The sequence below is a fragment of the Strigops habroptila genome, chromosome Z (assembly GCF_004027225.2).
Source record: "Strigops habroptila isolate Jane chromosome Z, bStrHab1.2.pri, whole genome shotgun sequence".
Classification (NCBI taxonomy): Eukaryota; Metazoa; Chordata; class Aves; order Psittaciformes; family Psittacidae; genus Strigops; species Strigops habroptila.
This window is the reverse complement of record NC_044302.2, coordinates 62,712,051-62,733,777: the sequence shown is the minus strand read 5'-3', so window position 1 is coordinate 62,733,777 and position 21,727 is coordinate 62,712,051. Positions and strand designations below refer to the sequence as shown.

The 21,727-nt window shown below is 37.3% G+C and overlaps 1 protein-coding gene across 1 annotated transcript in view; it reads right to left on the bottom strand.

Moving 5' to 3' along the window:
* Nucleotides 1-21,727, bottom strand: part of LOC115601034 (guanine nucleotide-binding protein subunit alpha-14-like) — a 60,503-nt gene that overhangs the window by 15,503 nt on the left and 23,273 nt on the right. The window contains 1 exon segment of the mRNA XM_030470559.1: nt 16,275-16,459. Within this exon segment, the coding sequence (XP_030326419.1) occupies nt 16,275-16,459 (185 nt within the window).

The following is a 21,727-nucleotide window of genomic DNA, read 5'->3' as shown; positions in this document are numbered from 1 at the left end:
CTCAAATGCTCCATTTTTTTTAAAATTATTCCGTCTTCGATACATATGTGATCAGAAGTAAAGAAGATACCAGATCGTTATAAAGAGAAATGGACAAAAGATAGAAATAATTTATTTGATAATGCAATACTCCTTTTCAAGAACATGCAGCTTTTACAAGAGAAAAATAGAAAAAGTGTGAATTTCATTAAAAGATCACAATATACCACACAATGCCATTGTATTTTCATACGTGGGTAATGCACTAATATTATCTATTAATATTGCACATGTATGTTCCATAGTCTTTACCCTTACAAACTTCTCTGATACCCCCTGATAGTCTCAGTGTTCCAATTACTCCATTTCCAGTGATTCTGAGCAGAGATTATGTCAAGAAGATGCCAGTTATTTGAGGAACAGGTGCTATTCAGGAAAATTAATCTACTTGTCTGTGATGCCAAAATACATATTTTAATTCAATCACTCCTACTAGATGATGATAAGAAGAATCCATCTCATATGTCTGTATTCTGTTTTTACTAGAGCTATTCAGAAATAACTGTATCTTGTCTTCCTGCAGGATTTGCTGGTGTAAGCCTCCAGAAAATCCTAAAAAGAAAGAAACTTTTAAAAGTAAACACATTCTGATATTCCTCATTCTTTTCTCCTACATACACTGGACATTGTAAACTCTGCAAGTTTCCAATCAGTGCTCTTTCAAATCCTAATAAAAAAGATCAGGTCAGAATAACCTTATACTGCAGTAACATAACACTGTCAAATCAACTGGCATAATAAATTAATGAGATTACTTTTCTATTTGTGTTCCCCAGCAGTGCTTAAAAAAATTAATTACACTGAATTTTCATCCCCTTCAAATAATAAAAAAAAATATATATGCATAACAGAAATTTTATCTTTTCCTGAATAAATCATGCTGCTTATGTAACTCTGGAACACAGACTAATTTCGGCTACAGAATTTAATCCAGCTAATCCTGTACACAGCTTCTGATTTACTCAGTGTATTATGAGAAATGGCAACCAAGTTTAGTGTGAAGATGTGGATTAATCTCTGTCATTGTTTCCAGGGTTAAATCAGAAGAATAGCTCTAAGCACAAAAAAGCTAACACAATGTGCCCTTGGGTTCTGCAGCAATGCAGTGTTCATACCTCTTCAGTGCTCAGGCACAAGCACAAGCGCCTCACATACAGTCTTCTGTCCAATACTTTGTTGCCACATCCTTTGCCTACACCAATATACTTGCACAAGTTTGTCCTTCATCCAGCCACCTTATCATAAAACCTGCCAGAACCCAACTTCCCTTGAGATGTCTCTCTTCTGTAACTTTGGCTGACACATCTCGATGGGTTTAAAAGTTACAAGAGGTGAAGAAAAGCAGCCATGCACATAGTGTGACCATGGAATACTTCTTGCTTCAGAAACTAGACTTAATACTTACTGAATTTATTCCGGCCTTACAAAATAATAGAAAAGCCCTATGAATTAGTCAGAATACATTCAAAAAAAGTTCCATGAAGAAACAAATCTATTTCCAAACACCATTACTCATTTTATGTGAGTTAAAATTAAGAAAAAAGTTACTGAGAGATTTTGCTATTTGGTTGGTTTGTACACATATTCCACCAGTGACTGTAATGGCATTCTTTCAGGTTTATAGGGACTCAGGAAAAGCATGAATAAAGTTCTCTGGAGGTACAATATGTGTAGATTCCTGAAAGGAAGGAAACAAATTTGGGGGGAAAAAAGAAATAAAAATCTGTGATTAGATAATGTTCATCTCAAATCAAAACAAAACAGAAAAATGCAGCTGGCTAAGAACAGGAAATTAATCCATGCCTTGGTTTCCTTCCTTGAAAGTAATAAGGTTCACAGATCCAAAAGCCTCCATGCCTGTTCTGTACAGCCCTGTGTGTAGAGCAAACCTTTCAAGTGGTAGGAGAGGTGGGACTCCTGTTGATACAGACTACTTTGAGATTTCCTAGGCTGAGGAAGAGTCTCAATTAGCGAATTCACAGTCAGGAAAGAAAACACATCAAAATGCAAGCATTTAAGTGAAATAGAATGATCTTCTGGCAAAGAAACAAATTCAAATATTAGTCCAAGAAAACCAGTTTTCAGACAGAACTTGCATAGAGTTTCTTACTTCTGACGTGCACGGATTTAAAACACTGGAATTTTCACAGCGGAAACCGTCAGTTGTGGGACAAAAAAGTGACATAAATTGGTTTTTAAAGTTGTGACTATTATATATGTAAGAGCTACTGGGGTCAAAAAAGGGTTCTCCAACCAACTGAAGACATGCATACACAGAAAAAAAAAAACAACACACACAAAAAAAAAAAAAAAAAACCAAAAACAAAACCCCAAAAAAACCAAAAAAGGACAAGAATGTGGATGTTTAACCTCTACACTCTACACTTTGGTGCAAGCTCACTAGATTTTGGTGCAAGTTCACCAGATTTCCCCCCACTCCAAACCCACCTATTAAGATACTAAAGTTCTGAAGGAGTAAACATTGATACTGCAAGATTAATTTCCTCTTATTTATTTCTGCAGTTCTACCAGAAAATACCTCAACCTCTTGGAAACAAAAAATTCTTGTATTACTGAGAACAAGAATGTATTGTGCAAAGGAAGTTATGCAGTGAATAATTACAAACAATTCTGGATATTTACAATGCATCAAAATTGCTGTAATTGAGCAATTCAGTGTTCCTGCATCCTAACTCATTTCTTAAAATCATGTACAGAGTTTCTGCTGCCCAGCCAGCTGGGGACAGGATCCAGATGATTTAGACTTTATGATCTCAAAAGCATCTCAAAAGAAAAAATGTCTTTCTTTCCTAGGACTGTCTCGTAAAAAGATAATATTCATTATGAATGAGAACTATTACTTACCTCTTCTCAAACAGCTCTAGACAAAGCAGCAGCTTGCCTCTGTGCATCTGAACTACCAAGACTGCCAACAACTTATGCTGTTCTTGAAAACAAATTGTGTTCCTGGAATCAGACTGTGTCAGTTCGTCCCTATACACAGCTTCCCATTCCTGGTGAATTTTACTTCTGACTTCATTACTTCTGATGCACCAAATCCTGACCTGAATAACGAAAATACGTGACATGCCATCAGCAGGTACCTTGCATGAAATCACATACTGTGTCATTCTTAAGACACACACGAGCGTCAAACTTAAAAATATCAAGAAATACATCATGTCCTTGGAGACTCCACGTTAAGAGCATCTGGAGAAAATGAGGTTTCTGGCCATATTAAGTTTCTGCAACATGCTACAAGAACAAAAAGAGAAGTATAATACAGTTTCACTGTTACTTTCAGGACACAATGCTGCATCTCCATCATCACTCAGTACTTAATATGACATACAACATTCACCTACTACTCCCTACAATATATTGCTTGTGTGGTTTTTTTGTTTTGTTTTTTTTTTGTTGTGCTTTTGTTTGTTTGTTTTTTAAATCAGCTGGACAGACATTTCTTTAAGTAGTTGACAGGCCACACCAGACCTCAAAATTCACTTACCTGCAGCCTTACTAATGCACATACAGGACACAAACTATTTGCAGGATTTGAATTGTGGACATTATTTCTGACCGCTCTTCATTAAGATGTGTAACAGCTTCATCAGATAGAGCTGAGCACAATTATTTGCAATACACTGAGAAAAAAATTACTGAGAACAAAACTTATATAACCATTCTAAATAATAAAAGATAGCTCTGAGTACTCAGTTTCCCTGCAGTTCAGTTCTAAGGACATCCCATGAAATACATTAAAATTAAGAAATCACTTATCAGTGAAAACACCACATTAAATACTCTCCTTAATTCAGTACACAGGGAAATATGAAAGAATTTTTTAAGTAAAAGTGCATCTTTAAGAATATTTAGGCCTCAATTAGCAATAGTCCAATATCTAAATATGCTAGATGATTCCCCAAAATGTACCTTAGTTTACAAGATTATCTTTAACATTTCAGTCTTTAAGATTTACATTTTAGCTATACCGCTTTATATGCTAGACTGGTTCTTTCAAACTTTTCCTGTCTTCTTTTATGAAATAATAAATAGACCATTCTAAATGCAAGAGTATCACTGTATGCTCAAAGAGAGATACAGAGAATCTTATGTTAGACTTCTGTTGATACGATTTCCCTCCTCAAGCTCAGAAGATGTTGCATTCTCAGCTTCTGTTTAATTCACTACTAGATCATTGGTTTAAGTAATGAATAGACCCAATGAATTTTATTTAAGAAATTCCACATTTTCATGAAAGCCATTTCTTGTTCATTACTCTCCCTTGAGTTTTTAAAAATCCATAGACACAGAGGCCCAATCTTTTCTTTCCTGTCACCTGCTCAAATACAGCGAAGCAGATCACTCTGCACTTGGCTTTGACTTTTGAAAGGCAAAAGGAAAGGAATGAGATTCATTGTCATTTCTTTGGTAAGTACTAAGACCCTCTAAGCAAAGAGACTTAAGGGTACGACACAACTCCCAACTGCACAATTGATTTCTCAGCCATCTTTATCAGCAGTAGCACTGGAAAATAGAGTCTTGATGAAAATACTGGATATTATGAAATACCAAGCATGAAATTTGATGTATTGGTTGAAAACTCTGGGCTGCTAAAAACAATATGACAAGACAGAAGATGCATCTTAAACGCCTGCCTAGTTCATTAATGATTTACTTTGACAAGGCGTGTTGGAAAACCCATTTTCCTCTATCCTAATGATGGCTGTTACTTTTGAAGAGATAGAAAATGAATGGAGGAACCAAAGAACTGACATTTTAGATCATATGTTCTGATGTACTGCTTTTGGTAATTTATTCCAAATGCTCTATATACATTGGGACAGGAGATAGAGAGCTAATGAGTGTTTCTTTCTCACCCAAATCAGCTTTGTCACTGGTCTTGCAAATCCTAGGTATGGACTCTAAATTTGTTACGACTTAGCTCTATGGGAGGAACAGAAGGTCTGTGTTCTGGTGTTGCAAACCTTCCCAGCAAACTGTTTATAAAACATTTCATAAAGAAAATGCCTGATGAATTCTCATAATTTCTAAGCTCCCCTCTGAGTTCCCATAGTAAACATCACCTTGTTAGTTTTACATATTAACATGAGTTAAATACTGCTTGTAATATAGAGGTAATTTACAAAATATTGCTTTAAAAAATATATTTGCAAATGTAGGAGAGTATGAGCCTCTTCTTCCCAAATAACTCATTACATATGTTGGCAAAGTAAGTGCCATGCTTCAGTATAGACAAAAGAAAATTCAACAATCTGGGAGGTGTGGGGAAGAGACAGAACTCTACTCTAGAGAGAAACAATTCAAATGGACTTGGAAACCAGATTATGTGGACAGCTGAGCATGAATTTCCAATGCCATATTGAGGTTACAAAGGCTAATGTGACTCTTGCTAGTAAAATCAAAAAGCACAACAGCTTTATCTCCATTTTTGACACAGATGCCTCACTATCAGAATTTCAAATACATTTGGTAGTTCTATAGCAATGGACAATGCTGGATCAGACCAAATGTCCTTCTATCTTAGTCTTTAGCTGTGGCCAAATTGGACATCTAGGGACAACTAAAAGCACACACAGTATTTCCTCTTCATGTGTATCTTCCAGCATCCAATCACTTGCAGATCAGTGAGGCTGTGATCTATGTGTTTTCTATGTATTTAATAACCCTCAAGAGAGATGTTTTCCTTAACTTGACCATGACTGCTTGAGCTCTTGAACCTACTTGAGTAGATTCTCGTGTTGCTTGCAATCCTACAGGAAGGAATTCCAAAGCTTGACTAATCTTCTGTGAAGAACCACCTTGCTTTGCTTTCAGTCTTCATTTGGTGCTCTACAGTTCCTGATGTTGAAGAAATGAAGGCTAACTCAACCTCTTCCAGCTCTCTCTAAGCTACTCCAGCTTTCATAGACCATTATAACCACCCCTTCCCTGTCTCTTTACCAGTTCTTACTGATTTGTCTTCATTGTAACTATTCATAACTTTCTTCATCCTTTTCCAGGCCTGCTATACAGTTTTAGCAGTGGGGAACCAGAATCACACAGGCTTAGGTAAGCAGAGGATTATACAGTGGCACAGAGATCTGCATTTTCTTCTTAACTTTCTTAACTTTCTTTTTGACTGCTCTGAATGCTAAATTGACATTTTCATGGAAAGATCTAGTAAGACCCCAAAATATCACTCTTGAGAAGCAAAAGAGTTCATCATTTTGTGTGAAATTTGGATTTCTTTTCCCTATATGCACCACTTACTTAACCTCTCTTTACAATAAAATTCATCTGCCAATTTATTTATCTCATGCAATACTTTATTGTTGACCTTCATCTTTCCTGCACAAACGACTGAAGAGTGCTCACAGAAAAGCTATGACATTGGTGGAAGGCATTCTTTTACCATTTAAGACAACTTGCACCTACACAAGGGAAACTGCTGCCTAGGACGCCAGGCTGATCGAAGCAGCAGAAATCACTAGCAGGCACTCCACTGTGACTGTATTTATTTTAATGTAGAACTCACCAGCAAACCAGAAAGCAAAGTTTCCCAACCACCCTGTGTCCCTCCAAGCCAGGTGTCTTATCACATTGAGACTTGGGGAAAAGCTAGCTTAGCCACTCTGCCTCTTGATTTTTAGCCTACAGCATGAAGAAGCTTGGAATTGATCCTGATTAAATGACTGGAGCCATGCCTAGTATGTGCCTTCATGAGAAAACTGGAACTGTTAAGGGTACAAAGAGAGTAAGTAACTCAAAAGCGTAGAACAGAAAGTAACAGATAACTTTTCAAGATAACCAGCAAATATGTAACAACATCCACATGCCGAAAGTGGAAGGTTGGCAAGGAACAGAACAGGGCACCTTTTCCATCCACTCCTATGAGAATAACAACTGGAATAATTTAATCAAGAATTGAAGTGAATTTACTATTACAGTGATTCCTATTTTACTTTTAATTGGAGCGTATCTTTCAGAAAAACAGCCAAGCTGGAATGCACAAAAGTCCAATGGTCTGTGCTGTACAGGAAATCAGTCCAGATAATCGCAGCACCATCTCTCCAGTTCATTATGTTATTCTATAATTCATCTTTGTGCCAAGAACTTTTGGGGCATATTTTCATGGCATAACAGAAAAATAACAGTCAGCAGATACTTTTAAGAAATGTTATCACTTGCAATTCAGCACAATGTGTGTTATGTTCCATATATTTAGCTTAATTTCTTCCTAGCAGGAACACAGCAGAAGCCAGCAGAGCAGGGAAATTACAAGCACATATCTAGCATCAAAAGGAAAAGAAGAAACTCAGGAATTCAACAAAGGACAACTAGGAATAAAATATTAACTTAGACAATATTAAACTTTATTTATTTTTAGAATTTCTACTCCTCATTCTAGTTCATTCTGTATTCCCTGTTCTTTTTGGGTTTCCTACAGCTTTATCTTAAGCCTCCCCAACTGCCTTCTGATCCCTTACCCCAACCACTTCTTTTTGTACAAGAATATTTTAACAATCCCTGTGGTCACAGGGGTTATCCTTGAAAAACCCTATTTTTTCTACTTTTCATGACTTGGGGGAAAAGGGAACATAACCAGGTCTTGCCAGTCTAGTCTTTCTACTAATTTTTCCACTGCTATTTTTCTACTGCTAAAGCAGAAATGAGTTTTTACCTTTTGCAACTTTCTTTTTGTACACCCACAGTGTCTGTAGCCCTGTATAATTTACCTTCTTACTTCTGCTCATCAGACAACAACTGTCCCTTTAAGTAGAAGCAAAAGAAACAAATCAAAAAGCAAGGAGAAAAGCCTAGTGTTTTGTTAAATCTCTTGACAAGTGTCTTTAAGACTAACAAACACAATGCTAGATATTCCTGGCTTTGCCGTACACTTAATTAACACAGAACATATGGTTTTGTGACTCACAGCTATGGAGATCAGGGCAGCAAATACATGAAGGACCTCTTGGCTATCTGCTGACAAAGCTCACTAAAGCTCTAAAGCTGTAGATCCCCTCTGGACTTCTTTTTCATAACCTACCTCCCAGGCTACCTCTTCCAACACTGCTCTGAAGGCCATGCCCTCTCCCCAACCCATCTATCCCCATCCCTGAAGAGTTCACAGAATCACAGAATGGCTGAGGTTGGAAGAGACCTCTGGAGGTCATTCAAAGTTAAGAAAACCTCCTCTTTTTCTGACTATCATCTCTTCTTTCATGAGCCATCAGCTGCCCATGCCATCCAACTCTTTCCCAGAGACAAGATGTAGTTCATGGTAGCACACATGGTTTGAATGTGTAACTAGAGTGCTGAAGTATCTATCATCTCAGACACTGGTGTGCAAATGCAAGTGTTTATATGAAATTCTGCCAAGGTAGCTGCCATACAGGATATGTAGCAGAGGGCTTGCAAGCTGGTCAGAGAGTTGTCACTGCATTAACATGGACAAGCACTGTGAGTGCTTAAGAGTATCAGTACTCTTCTATTAATAATAAAAAAAAGAAATAATCTCCCAGTCAAACTTGGAGACGTTGAAATGGCTTGCAATAAAAAAACAACTGCGACATCAAGTAACAGAGTAGCATGTTCTCCCCCGCTAAAATGCTCTGAAAGACCCCAAGACTTAAGAGGGCCAGATATGGAGGCCTGTTGACCTGCACCAATATAATGGTCCTTAGAAACACTTCATACAGTGTAAGAATATGTAAGTTAAACTCATGAAAAGAACAATACGCATCATGTTTCAGTATGTGTAAGGGAAAAAAGCAAACCCAAAACCAAACCAAAAATAGCACCACGGCGTTTACTAGGAAATAGATTAACAATAAAAACATTTCTTCATTGTGGCAAATTTATTCCAAAGAATAATTTGTCAGCAGATCATAAATCCACAAAATGTATCACAGGCTTTAACACTAAAAAAAGAGCAGGCCTGGAGGACTTTCTAGCTGCTTCTCTTTTTCGAGTGGCTTGTCATTTTTACCATGCTAGCAGATGCTGATTTAAGTGATTTTGGCTGAGTTGCTACTAATTGGTCTTTTCATCTGCATTAATTTATTTGTCTTCCTGTTCATTAAGAGATTTAGTTAAAACAACATAGAATTCCACCAATTTTCCTTTAGAAAAATACCCATTAAAATTTCCATTACAAAAAAAATTCCCAGATTTTCCATTGCAAGTCGTTAGTCCCATATTACAGTAAATATTTCTATAAAAGAGTTCATCATTCTTCTAAGAATTAGGAGTTTTCAACAGCATGCGCTACTCGTTTCTATCTCAAAAAAAGCAAAGTATGCAAGGAAGAAAGAAAGAAAAAATTAACTGGAAAAAGCTGTCAGTAAAAACAGTCACACAGCCTTTCACACAGAGAACGTCTTTTACACAGTCAATTGTGTGCAGGAGGCAAAAGCCTCCAGCTGTCACACACATTATTGACTATCTTCCCCTCAGAACTGATTCAACCTCTGGCTCCTCATGCCAAACCCGAAAATGCAGACTTCTGTGTCATTTTACACATTATTTTCTTAGAGCCTCTGACAAGTCAATCATTTAAAAACTGCAATTTATTGCTGCTTTCTGATTGAGAGTCATTTTTTCCCCATTCTGCTGACCAAGGGCTCTGAGAGATGAACTCTGGCTAATTGTGTTGTGCGAACTACGAATGTGAACCTGACAGACTGAACTTATGTGACAGAGCCAAAGGTGCATGCTTCCGTCCTGATTCTGGTGGAGAAGTAGCGAGGTCTGACAAAAAGCTGGGTAACAAAATGTATTCAGCCACAGAAGCCTTTGTACAGTGACTTTGTTTCAGCCTCTATAGCAAAGTTTTGCCACTTTTCATCTCTCCAACCCACAGCACAAAGAATAACTGGATGTTGCTCCACTCTGCGCCATTAGCAGACCTGTTTACCAAGCTTCCCTTGGTGTCAGTTGCCAATAAATAATGCTTTCACAGCCACAAAGGCAGCAATGGAATTACTCAGTTGTTATGAAGCAGGGAGTATGGGAAACAGAAAGGACATTTGGTCTCCAGAACATTAAAGTCTGCTCTGAAAAGCCAAAAAAAACTTAAGTGTACATATCCTTCTAGTATTTGCCCTTATACACAATCCCTTACATTAAAGTACAAAACTAAGTCTGGAGACTTCACTTTTGAGCTCTACATCATTAATTATTTATTCCCATCACTGCTGTCCTTCCTTTTCATTATCAGATCACTTCTTATCTATATGTATTATTTATGCCAGTAAGATTTATAACATTGTAAAATAAGAGGAGAACTAGGCACAGCAATTCACTTCTGGCTGAGGGCTTCTGCCCAATTATTCATAACTGCACTGAAGATCAAGCCTGGTTACTTACATGCTGTGTGCTTGTGTACTTTTGCTTGTTATGTTAAATGCTGCATAGAAATAGTAACTATAAAGTTGGAACACTTTAGAAGAGAGGCCACATCAAGAGAAAAAGCCTCAGTGAATTCCAGAAGATAGAGATATGACATTTCCTGGAAAAAGTCTAACAAACAAAGTTATTGGTTCTGAGAAGTACCTGATTATGGTAGATCTAATGGTGTACCTCTAGCCAAACTTTCATATTTATGAAAACATAGGCTCTATTAATGGTTAGAAAACTTTTAACTTTTCTCACTATGAACCCAGTATCCACCAATATTTACTTTACATAAAAACAACAGAATTTAAGGTATGGATATACTTGCTAGTATTTTAAGAGAAAATGTGTTCCTTCTAAAGAAGGAACTATGTACTGACCTCAAAAATCAGAAGACCTAAGAAATTAAAAATCACCACTATTACAAATACAACTCAGTTTAGAGACTCAAATGAGTCAGTTCAGCCCAAACTTTCTTAAAAATCCAAAACATACACCCAGGCTTTATCCCATCTTTCATTTCTCTGCCAGAAACCTCAAATGTATATGCTTTTTAAGATATACTTTTTTTTCTCCTTTCTACTCTTCTGTTTGTGACATTGCTCCAGTGGTTTTTTCCTAAAACATCCAAAAGGCAGTTAAAATTAGTTGAAATAATTGGAAATGTTAGCTCTGCTTCTGATAAGCTAAACCATCTCCCCTAGTGCAAAATACCAAAAGCAAAATGAAAATAATTAGAACTCAAATGTAAGATTTTACTGACAGAAAGGAGAAAAAAACCCACAACCAAAATAACCCCAAACCATGAAACAAAGCAAAACCAACTTCACCTTGAACTAAATAGCAAGAAGACAACATAAAACTTGGAATGAATTCGTGAATAAATTGAAGGAAAACTCCGTTAGATTTCTGGTAGCTCTGAGACTTTAAAAGGTCAAGAAATACCTGAAGATTTCTAGCCAACAGCCAATTATTTTGAAGAATAAATGAAAACAGTGATTTCACTAGAGAACAGGGAAGTGGCTAGATGGAGCTTGCTTGCTAAGAAAAATAAGTAAATGCAAGTCAATATTGCTTTTGCATCTAGATCTGTCTAGAAACTATTTAGGAAGGAAGTCTGAGAGCAGCCAACCAGCAGATTCAGAATTTATCGAAGACAAGAAGAAACAAAAAAACCCCAACCCTCTATATGTAGCCAGTCACATTTATTTAAATTCAATTTTTAGTATTGTCAGGGATAAGTAAATGAAACAAATCACAGTATTCACCCCCCTGAACAAGATGGCATGGTAGAGATGCACAGAAGTTTTTAAAGGAAAAATAAATGGTCCATATATTTACAGGCTTATACAGGCTACTCCCATAGATGTCTTAATAATAATTAGTTACTAGCATTATTGTTTATAAGAGCACATTTTTAGTATGACATACCAGAATAAGAACTCCACCATTCAAGGCAGTGGTATGCCTGGAAACAGTCCCATTCGGGATCTGGCAATTTGTACATACTATAAGGCATTTTGATGATATGATCTTAAAAAGCCAAACCCAAATACAAAACAAGCAAACAAAGACTCCCCACACATCCTCAGAAAGTCCCATATACTCTAATGTCAACAAACATGCATGCACACAGTCCCAACTGAGCACATGCACATACTATGTGTGTGAGGGAGATTATCATTCAAGAAATGGTAAATTTTCCACTGACTTCTAGGTGGAGAGCAGTTAATTCAGTATGAACATGTTTATATTTGCTCATGTAAAGCAGCACACATCTTTAATCTCCCAAAGCGGACACTTCATCTTCTTGCTCTAAGGCCATATTCTCACACAAAAAAATAACTTTAAAACCAAAAAATAACAAGAAAAAACTATGCGCTTCCAGGGAAGAAGCAAAAGGTCTGATGTGTGTCCAAATGCCTAAGTGTATGATGCTACACGCTCATGCACGGACAGCTAAATCACATTTTGTGACTGAGTGAACACCATGAATGAAATCAACCAATAATTACTCTTTGCTGCGTTTTCCATTTGTCCCAGCTACATGGCTTCTTTCAGTAATTCCCAAATCTCATCTTACTGTACTTGTGTTTTTTCATTCCCTTTTTCTGACATAAGTTAATTATCTGCCCAGTACAACTGATTTGGCACTGTAGTACTTCTTTTGTTCAGAAAAATACTAGTTTTGCTGACACACACTCATGCTGGGACAACTTTGTAAGACAGAAAGACACTAGATTAGTGCTTATTGAAAACAAGGAATGTTCTGGAGATGCAACATAATGACCTCTTTCTGAAATGCATTTTCTACAGAATTCTGTTTTTCTCCTTAGGAAAAAAGTAATTGTTCATACTGTTACAAAGATTTGTTGTTAATTGCAAACATATGCATGTCATCTTACCAGGATATTTTAAAAAACAAACCAACCCACAACAAGAGGACTGAATTCCTGTTCTATGATCCTTATCCTGAACAGCTATACAAAAATGTCTTCCCAGGGCGCTAAGTGCACACTTTTTTTTTTTTAATGCAAATAAGTTGAAATTTCTAATGTTGCCTTAAGTGGAGAAGGAAAAGAGAGTGATTTTCTGGTGATATAGAATACATGTTAGTTTGGAAGATGACAGAAAAGTTTTGGTGGACTAGTATTTTAAAATCTCTGTTGCATCTCCAGTTCAAATAGGCTTAAACAACTTGTTTCTTCTGCGTATTTGTGACAGAGCAAAAACTAACATAATCCAACAAGATGTGACTGCCTGGCACAGTCAAGCAATCAATAAATATTTTAAAATTTGCCTTTTAAGATTGATGTATACTCACAAATGAAATGCTGTATTTTCCCTTCCTCCAACATCACCTGGTATCTTTTTCCTTGTGTTTGAGGCTTTCTTTTCCTACACTTTCAGTTGCTTAAAAAAAAAAATTTGTACAGCAAAAAAGAGCTTCCACTACTTCCCAGCTATCCCATGTACTTTCCTTCTTTCATTTACTTAATATTCACATTAACTCAATCACAATTTCTCAAGAAGCCAAGAGACAGGCTGCCATTAACTTTCATCTTGCTTTTTGGCAATCCCTACTATCATATGGAAAGAAGTAGATTCAAGCCCTCACACAAAACTACTATCCTCAGAGACAGTAAATCATGTTGTACTGTAACCGGCTACTTAACCAACATTCAATTTACCAATTTCCACTCTAAACCACAGAAAAAAGTAACATATAGATAAAAAAAAATTACTTACTCCAGCCTCCCCCCCCTAAAACTAGTTCATTTCTAGCAGCAAATTTTACTGAGTTGTCGTAATAGGGAAAAAAAGCAGAAAAAAACCCAAAACAAAAAAACCCCAAACAATCCATTCCAAAACTGTAGAGTTTAGGTAGTACTATAGTAATTCCTTGAATTATTAGGTTCCTAAACATCCGCAGGATTTATGCTTAAAATATACCCAAAACTTCCAACCTCAAATTGAGGGTGAGACAAAGTACCCAAAGAACACACCACCTGAAATTAGGGTAAAAATTGCCTGCTCAAATAAAGGTCAAGCATGACTATACAGATAAGTACTTCATCGAAGAAATTTCAAGTCAATATAAAACAAAATCCCCTTCCCATCTCAATGCAGCATCTAAGCGTCAGGAAGTCAGACCATTTACTTAAATACTTGCTGTTGAAAACAGCAATAAGAAACATCTTTAAACACCTGCTATAGAACTTGCTTTTATTTGCAAACTTTAAGATAGACTATCCACATATGAGTTACAGATTTTGACATATGTCACAGTTACAGTGAAGAGAGACTCTGCGCAGAACAATCTGTTCTTCGCTACAAAAACATTAAATGAAGATACTCAGCAGGCAGAGAATTCCAGGGCCCACAGAGGAGAAAACCTGATCTGGTCAAAGAACAGAATGAATACAAGAAAAACAAACAAACAAAAACTAATAACATGGCTAGAGGGAAACAAATTTTTTAGGGAAAAGAAGACAGGCCACGAAGATGACAGACATACTGAAATGTGGAGAAGCATGCTGGATAATTTCTGTACAGCCACTGGACACACCTTTGCAATACAATTATGACAGCAGAATCACAACTCCTTTAATTAGAGGCAATTACAGTATCTATCATACTTTGCATTATATTCATCACCTAAATGAAAGATTAAATTGCAGCAGTCTCCGGCAAAGTAACTGGAGCGACTGGAGTGGTTATTTTCATGTTGTCTCTCCAGAGTTTCTCTGTGTGTAACGCAAAAATGACTTTGCTTTCTAAATGCCACTGAAGCTGAGCTTGCCAAGCTGTATTCTCATCACTTAGCAGTTTGTTACCTTTAATAAAGAAGCACAAGACCAAACCCTGCCTCCCTGAAACTGAAAAATAGCATTATAATCTTCTGAATCTGAAGACACTGGCAGCAGAGTTATCATCAAGAACACAATTTAGCCAGAATAGTGTGTTATGGGAACGCATCCAGCTCAGCTTTCAGAGCCCGGAATTATTAAGTCCTTTTATTTTGTTCTTAATGGCAAGTGAAAAAAAAAACCAAAAACCAAAAACCAAATCAAACCAAACAAAAACCCCAAAACAAACAGAACAGGCAGTGCAAATGTATTCCTTCAAATAGATTCTGATTATAAGCATTTTTCATCAAAATATACAAATCTGAATTAGGATGAAGTATATTCACCATCGCATTTGCTGTTTCTGTAACTGCTGCCTTCTTACGGATCTAAACGTGTTTTATAGGCGACAACTTATTAACCCTCAGAATACTTTTCTTGTGTAGGAAAGAACTACCCTAATACCTCAGCTCTCTGAAGTCCAAAATTTGTTTTTCCTGACACCATCTGTTCTTTTGTGATAAAAAATAAAACAATTTTAATTTCCCAGTCCTTTATTTTAAACATTTTCTATCTCTCTTCTTTATAACCCTAAGGAGAATAAGTAACACAAATCAACCTAAGTAACAAAAAATCTGATCATATTTTTTGTTATTGTTCAAATGCAATGTATTTTTTGAATGAAAAATAGGCTATTTTGTCATATAGTACTTCAGATAATAAACCTATAAATTCTACAAATTATTTTTGCCTTTGTATTTCCTACACAGTCTTCCCTATCTTAACACTAAAATTCAGCTAACTGGAAATCTGTCTCAATGATTCACTTACATATTCTTCATGATACCTGAGCAACTGATGCAATGGATGGATGCAAAGGATGCAACTGTTTTAACTGAAGCGGAACTTTTTTTTTTTTTTAGTTCTACAAATCATAACCACTGAAACAAAAAATGTGATTTTATGACATACACAGAAACTAAAATATGGTTGGAGAAGCCACTTTACTTTTTCAAGCTTTTTAGGTACATAAAGGTTGCTACCAAAGCCACAAAATGGCTCTAGCTGGTATGTTTCAAAGCATACCAGCATCAAGCAGATCGGATGTTTTCCTGCAGCAGGCCCAGAATTCTTGGTTCTGGAGCTCTATTGAACACCCTGCTCTGCTGCACATTCCTATCATGTGCAGTCTAAGTCTACAACTTGGATTTCAAAAAAACATTTTTATTTTTTTGGTACTTACAACCACCTTTCAACTTTGAAAATTCCCCCCTTCCTAGGCAGCTCCATCCCACCTCTGCTCACCCTGCCCCTCTTCCCAGTAGGAACTACCTGTTGTTGTGTAGAATCAGACAGCAGGGCACAAAACTCCCCACAAGACATATGGATTTTTAAGGTTCTGCCTGTAGAAGGTTATGACTTAAAATAATTTGTGTACAAACTGAAATTTCATGGACTGAAACTAGAATTTTCTTTTTCCTGGCTTACCTCATTCTCTTTGCATGTGTACTGTATCTTGAGAGTATCCGTGGCTCTGATCGTTGCTTGCATGTCAGTAAATATATTTTGGTAAACCAGTTTTATGAAGCCCTTCCTGTCCTCTTCCGTGTAACCTGATCCATGAATAATCCTCATTTGTTTAATAAACGTACTCTTGCCATCTTCTCCTGTGCCTGGAGGAGGGGGAAAGAGGAGAGAGACAAAAGTATTGCATTTGTAAACCCTGGCAGTTGAGAATATTTGTAAATACACATAGAAGGATGCACACCCCATCTGAGCATGCACAAGAGTCACCATTAATTGTAGACCATTTCTAAATTTTCCACTCTCTATAATCTATACTGTTTTAGTCAAAATATTTGCATTGGTGGGTTTGGGAGAGTTTACTTGGTAAAAGTATCTTATAATACATCCTACAATGTTTAACCTAAGCATCCTGTATGTAGAAGTCAGATTACAAAACAAGCAAGGTATGTGAGTACAAAAGAAAGAAATTTTGTTTGTGTAAGGATCAAATTCCTCAATACTGAGGACTTGGTACAAAGTTTATGTACCATTTACACCTTAAAAATAAAGCGTGCACTAATCCTGAACTCAGGAAAGAATTTTATCATTAGGACATATTACTCAGTTTCACATTTCCACCGATTCTTACATAACTATGGGTTGAAAACATGTTAACCAAAATTACAAAAAATACTTTCATTACTGTCAATACTCTGGGAATTATTGATCCTATTAAAAAAAAAAAAAACCCAACAAATGGATATTATAAAGTTATATATGAACTTACATCATTCAGGTAATATTTTGCATGTACATATTGCTTAAAGCCCATTTACAGGATGTAACAATGTAGAGGAGGGCCACAAAGATGATCAGAGGGCTGAAGCACCTCTCCTGTGAAGAAAGGCTGAGAGAGTTGGCCTTGTTCAGCCTGGAGAAGTCTTTGGGTAGACCATAAGCAGTCTCCCAGAACCTAAAGCTGTCCTACAAGAAATCTGGAGAGGGAGATTTTACAAGGGCATGTAGTTACAGGACATGGGGGAATGGCTTTAAACTGAAAGAGGATAGATTTAGATTAGATACTAGGAAAAAATTCTTTACTGTGAGAGTGGTGAGACACTGGAACAGGCTACCCATATCCCCATCCCTCGAACTGTTCAAGGCCAGGCTGGATGAGTTTTGAGAAACCCAGTCTACTGGAAGGTGTCCCTGCCTGTGGCAGGGGGGTTGGAACTGGATGATCTTTACGATCCCTTCCAACCTAAACCATTCTATGATTCTGTGATTTCCTAGTGTTTTTCAGGACAGAAGCCTTGTTCCTCTGTTGTTAGCCTTACAGGAGAAAAGCATCTGCACTGACTCATCAATGGTCCATTCAGACAGTGTCCCATCTCCAAACAACTTTGTAAGTAGTAGCAAAGAGAAGAGTAAAAAGAGGGGCTAGAATCTATGACACTTCCTCCACAATACGCTCCCTGGATCTTTAAAGTTAGGACTTAGCTTGAAGTTCATTAGCTGAATCCTAACTATTTGGTAGCCCTACTGTGCCTCTCAAGTACTTGGAAAGGTCTCTCCTTAAAGCCATGGTGCAGACCATGGTGAGGCAGGCTGTCCCCATGCAGCCCATGGAGATCCATGGTGGAGCAGACATTCACCTACAGCCCATGGAGGACCCCCCATCAGAGCACATGTACATGCCTCAAAGGAAGCTTCAGCCCATGGAGAGCCTGTGCTCGAGCAAGCTCCTGGCAGGAGATGTGGCTCTCAGGGAAACCACACTGAAGCAGCTGTTCCTGAAGGACTGTACACCGTAGAAGGGACCCATGCTGGACCAGTTTTTGAAGAACTGGGAAGGACTGATGTTGGAGAAGGTTGTGAATTACTGCCATGTGCGAGGATCCCAGGCTGAATGACTAGGGGAAGAGCATGAGGAGGGAGGAGCAGCAGAGACTAAGTGTTAGATCTGACCACAACCCCTATTCCCCATGCCCCTGTGCTGCACAAGGGGAGGAGGCAGAAGAATTCGGAGTGAAGTTTAGCCTGTGAAGAAGGGAGGGTTAGGGGCAAGGGTGTTTAAAGATTTGTTCTTATTTCTCACTGTCCTTCTCTTATTAACTGGCAATAAATTAATTTCCCTAAGCTGAATCCATTTTGCCTGTGATGATAATGTGTAAGTGATCTCCCTGTCCTTATCTTGACCCATTATTTTTCTCATTATATGTTCTTCTTTGTTCTGTTGAGAAGGCGGAGTGATACAGCAATTTGATGGGTACCTAGAAGTCAGCCATGGTCAACCCACCATATATATTCATCTTCAGCTGTACTTTTTCTAGGTTGAAGAGTCCACCAGTTCTCAGGTGGAAGATACTCCTTAGCTTGATGATCCCTTTGACCTGTTGAAACATTCTCAGCTCTGTTTACCTCTGAGATATACCTGGAGTACCAAAAATTCAAATACTAAGGTGCTGCCAAATCTTAGATTTATGAAGGGGCATCATGGTGTTATCTGTACTGTAAGTAATTAAAAGAGAGAGTGCATGTCTTTCAGTAGATGTACAGTATTTCTTTAAGTTTTGGATGCTATTCGTTTACGTGAGAGAGATGGAACATAGAGATATGCTGGAATACATGTGAGACAAAGTCCTACAGGAATTTCTTTTAGTAAAATGCTGATGCTACATTATAAATTACAGCCCTCAGAAAGGCAGTCCTGGGATGTCAGCTTTGAGAAGTCAACACAAATACTATCCAAATACAATTCAGTTTAAAAACAAAACCTCACCACCAATTTTTTTCACTGCCAGTGGAATCCTTACAGTTGACAATAAAACACTCTGATTAAGCCATGCTGAATTGCTGGCCTAAATTTTTATATAAATCAGAATAAACAGTCCTATTGCATTACAGGTGTGCCCTCAATTAACGTTTGTGTTCAAGAAAAAACACTGTGAAACTGTTAACTTCACTGTCAGGAATAAGTAACAATGCTGTGAAATTAAGTTCAAAAAAATATAACTTCAGCTTTTAAAGAAAGATGCTTTTTTCCAAGCCATGCAAACACCAAAGGTAGATGAAGCCAGGTTTGAAGATATTACCATCTGTAATCCAAGCTAGAGTTCTTTCCTGCACATGTCCAACTTAATTTCTAAAGAAATTTAAGGTTAGTGTTTTATTACTATCTGATTTGATCTAATCTATATCAACCTACAATGAAAATTGCCTATTTATAAAGTGGTATGAAATACACAGGTACTAAACACAGCCATCCTGCTTTACCCCTTGACCTCTCATAATCCTGAAGACAAGTTGATTTAAAAGCTTTATACTCCCTACTCTGACCTTAAGTTTTCCTTTTGTATTCTTCTTTCTAGCAACTCCTCACGTGCCTAGTTGTGCCTCTTGTCGTAAAGCCAGAATACAGGGTTTCTCTGCCAATCCAACAACACATGCTCCTTGTTTCTCCATTCCCGTAAACTATCTAAAAAAATCTTCAGGGCTCATTAGCTTAAAATGAAACAAGGCTTTTGAAGCACATCTTGACAAACCATCATTTTAAAGCATGTTAAAAAGTGGCAGGGCTTTCAAAAAAAGTTTGAATATGAAGTAGTCATGCCAGTATGCATATTTACGAGATATTAAGATAAAGATAACTGCATTTCAGGAGGCAACTGCATACACAATCAGATTTGGATTATCTTTTTAATTAAAATAGTTGGAAAACAAATGGAGACACACAAATTGGAACTTGCGTTTTAAGACTTCAGGTGCTGGGGCTTAAGAAAATGGAGTACAGTTTTTATATTATGAATAATAAAAATGGTAATAGGGTAATAAAAGGCAGGTAGTATAGAAAGTGTAGATAAAAGAGCAATAAAATATTGATGTATTATATAGCTTGGAGGTATATAATAGTCTCTTAATGCCATCCATTCTAGAAGTGTTAGAGAATGGGGGGGGGGGGCTTTAAAACATGGCTATATACCTCTAAGGTGTTGGAATTCCGTCATTATAAGCATGTTTTAAAAGATGAAGGCAAAGTGTATTTTACTCCTCAGTGACATCTGTGGTAAGCACTTGCACAGAATTCATTTAGTGCATTTATCTTCAGGAAATGATCTGCTGAATCATTACTGCCAAAATATGGAACACATACTCTGACTAGGTCAAGAGACAGAATATTTGCAAAAGGTGAGACATAACTATATTAGTTAATGTCACATATTTATCCTCCTTCTAGTCACTTCAAGCATTCATTTTTTTCCTCTGCTTCCAACATATGATTGCCACATAGGTGTTACCTACCCAAATCCGTTTTCTCAATCAAAAGAAATATTGGAATTTTTCCCAGTTAATTCAAAGAATAAAACATTATCTTTGTTTTGGCCACTGTCTGTCTTGCCCTTAACTCCTCCTTTGCCCATCAGCTTTATTTGCTAAGTCTAATATCTCAAATCTTTATGGAGGAAACAACAAGTTATTAAACAAACAAAATCCAAAACGCCAAACAAAAGAACCTTGCACTCCCATTCTCCTAAGGACTTTGCGTGTGCAACTTAATTACGTCAATGAGCAGACTCTGAATACAGCCACAATTGAACTAGAAGGATGTAATTGCTAAGGACAGCGCAAATCAGTTCTAACCAGTTCTAACTAACCAGTTCTAACTAACCAGTTCTGCTGAGCCTACCACCATAAAGGAACACACAGCAGCAGTTTTGGCAGAGGTGACAAAGCCTACTGTAAATCCTGGATCCACACTTGAGCAGTTCAAATGACTGAAGTCTGGGTTGCTCTTCACCATTATCAGCTCTGCAATGGCAATGATACCTTCACCTGCAGTACAGACCTGCCCAAGTGCTCACTTCCACTTGCCAAACCCGAATGCGTGTAGGTCAGTTAGTAAGCAAATATATTTCATCTGTTGCTACATGACAACACATTTCACTCTTGCCTTGGCAACTGTGGTGCTGGTAAGGAACAAGTTACTGGATAGATCCATGAGCAAGCCCTCTGGTCCCAGCAGAAGCCTTCCCAACTGTCCCTGTTGTCAAGCATGATAATAAACATGATGAAGTCAAACCACCACAAGTAAAGCAAAAAGGTAAGGTACAGGGTTACAAAAGTAATGTTCAATGCCACGTCCCATCTTTAGATTACAACCTAGTACTAAACATCTTATCCAGTTATGAGGTGCCAATGGAAAAGGCTCACTGGCAAAATCACATTTACAGCAATAGATGACTTACCAGCTATGAAAAACTCAGTGGCCTCAATCCTCCGCTCTCAAGCTGGCATGACAGATTGACTCTCTGACTGTCTTTATAGAAAAATAGCCATTTTTATTAGCAAAAATAGCTATTCACAGTCAGAAATAATTATGAGAATAAAGATACCAACATTTAGTAATTAAATTGGGAGATTTGCTGCTTGCATTA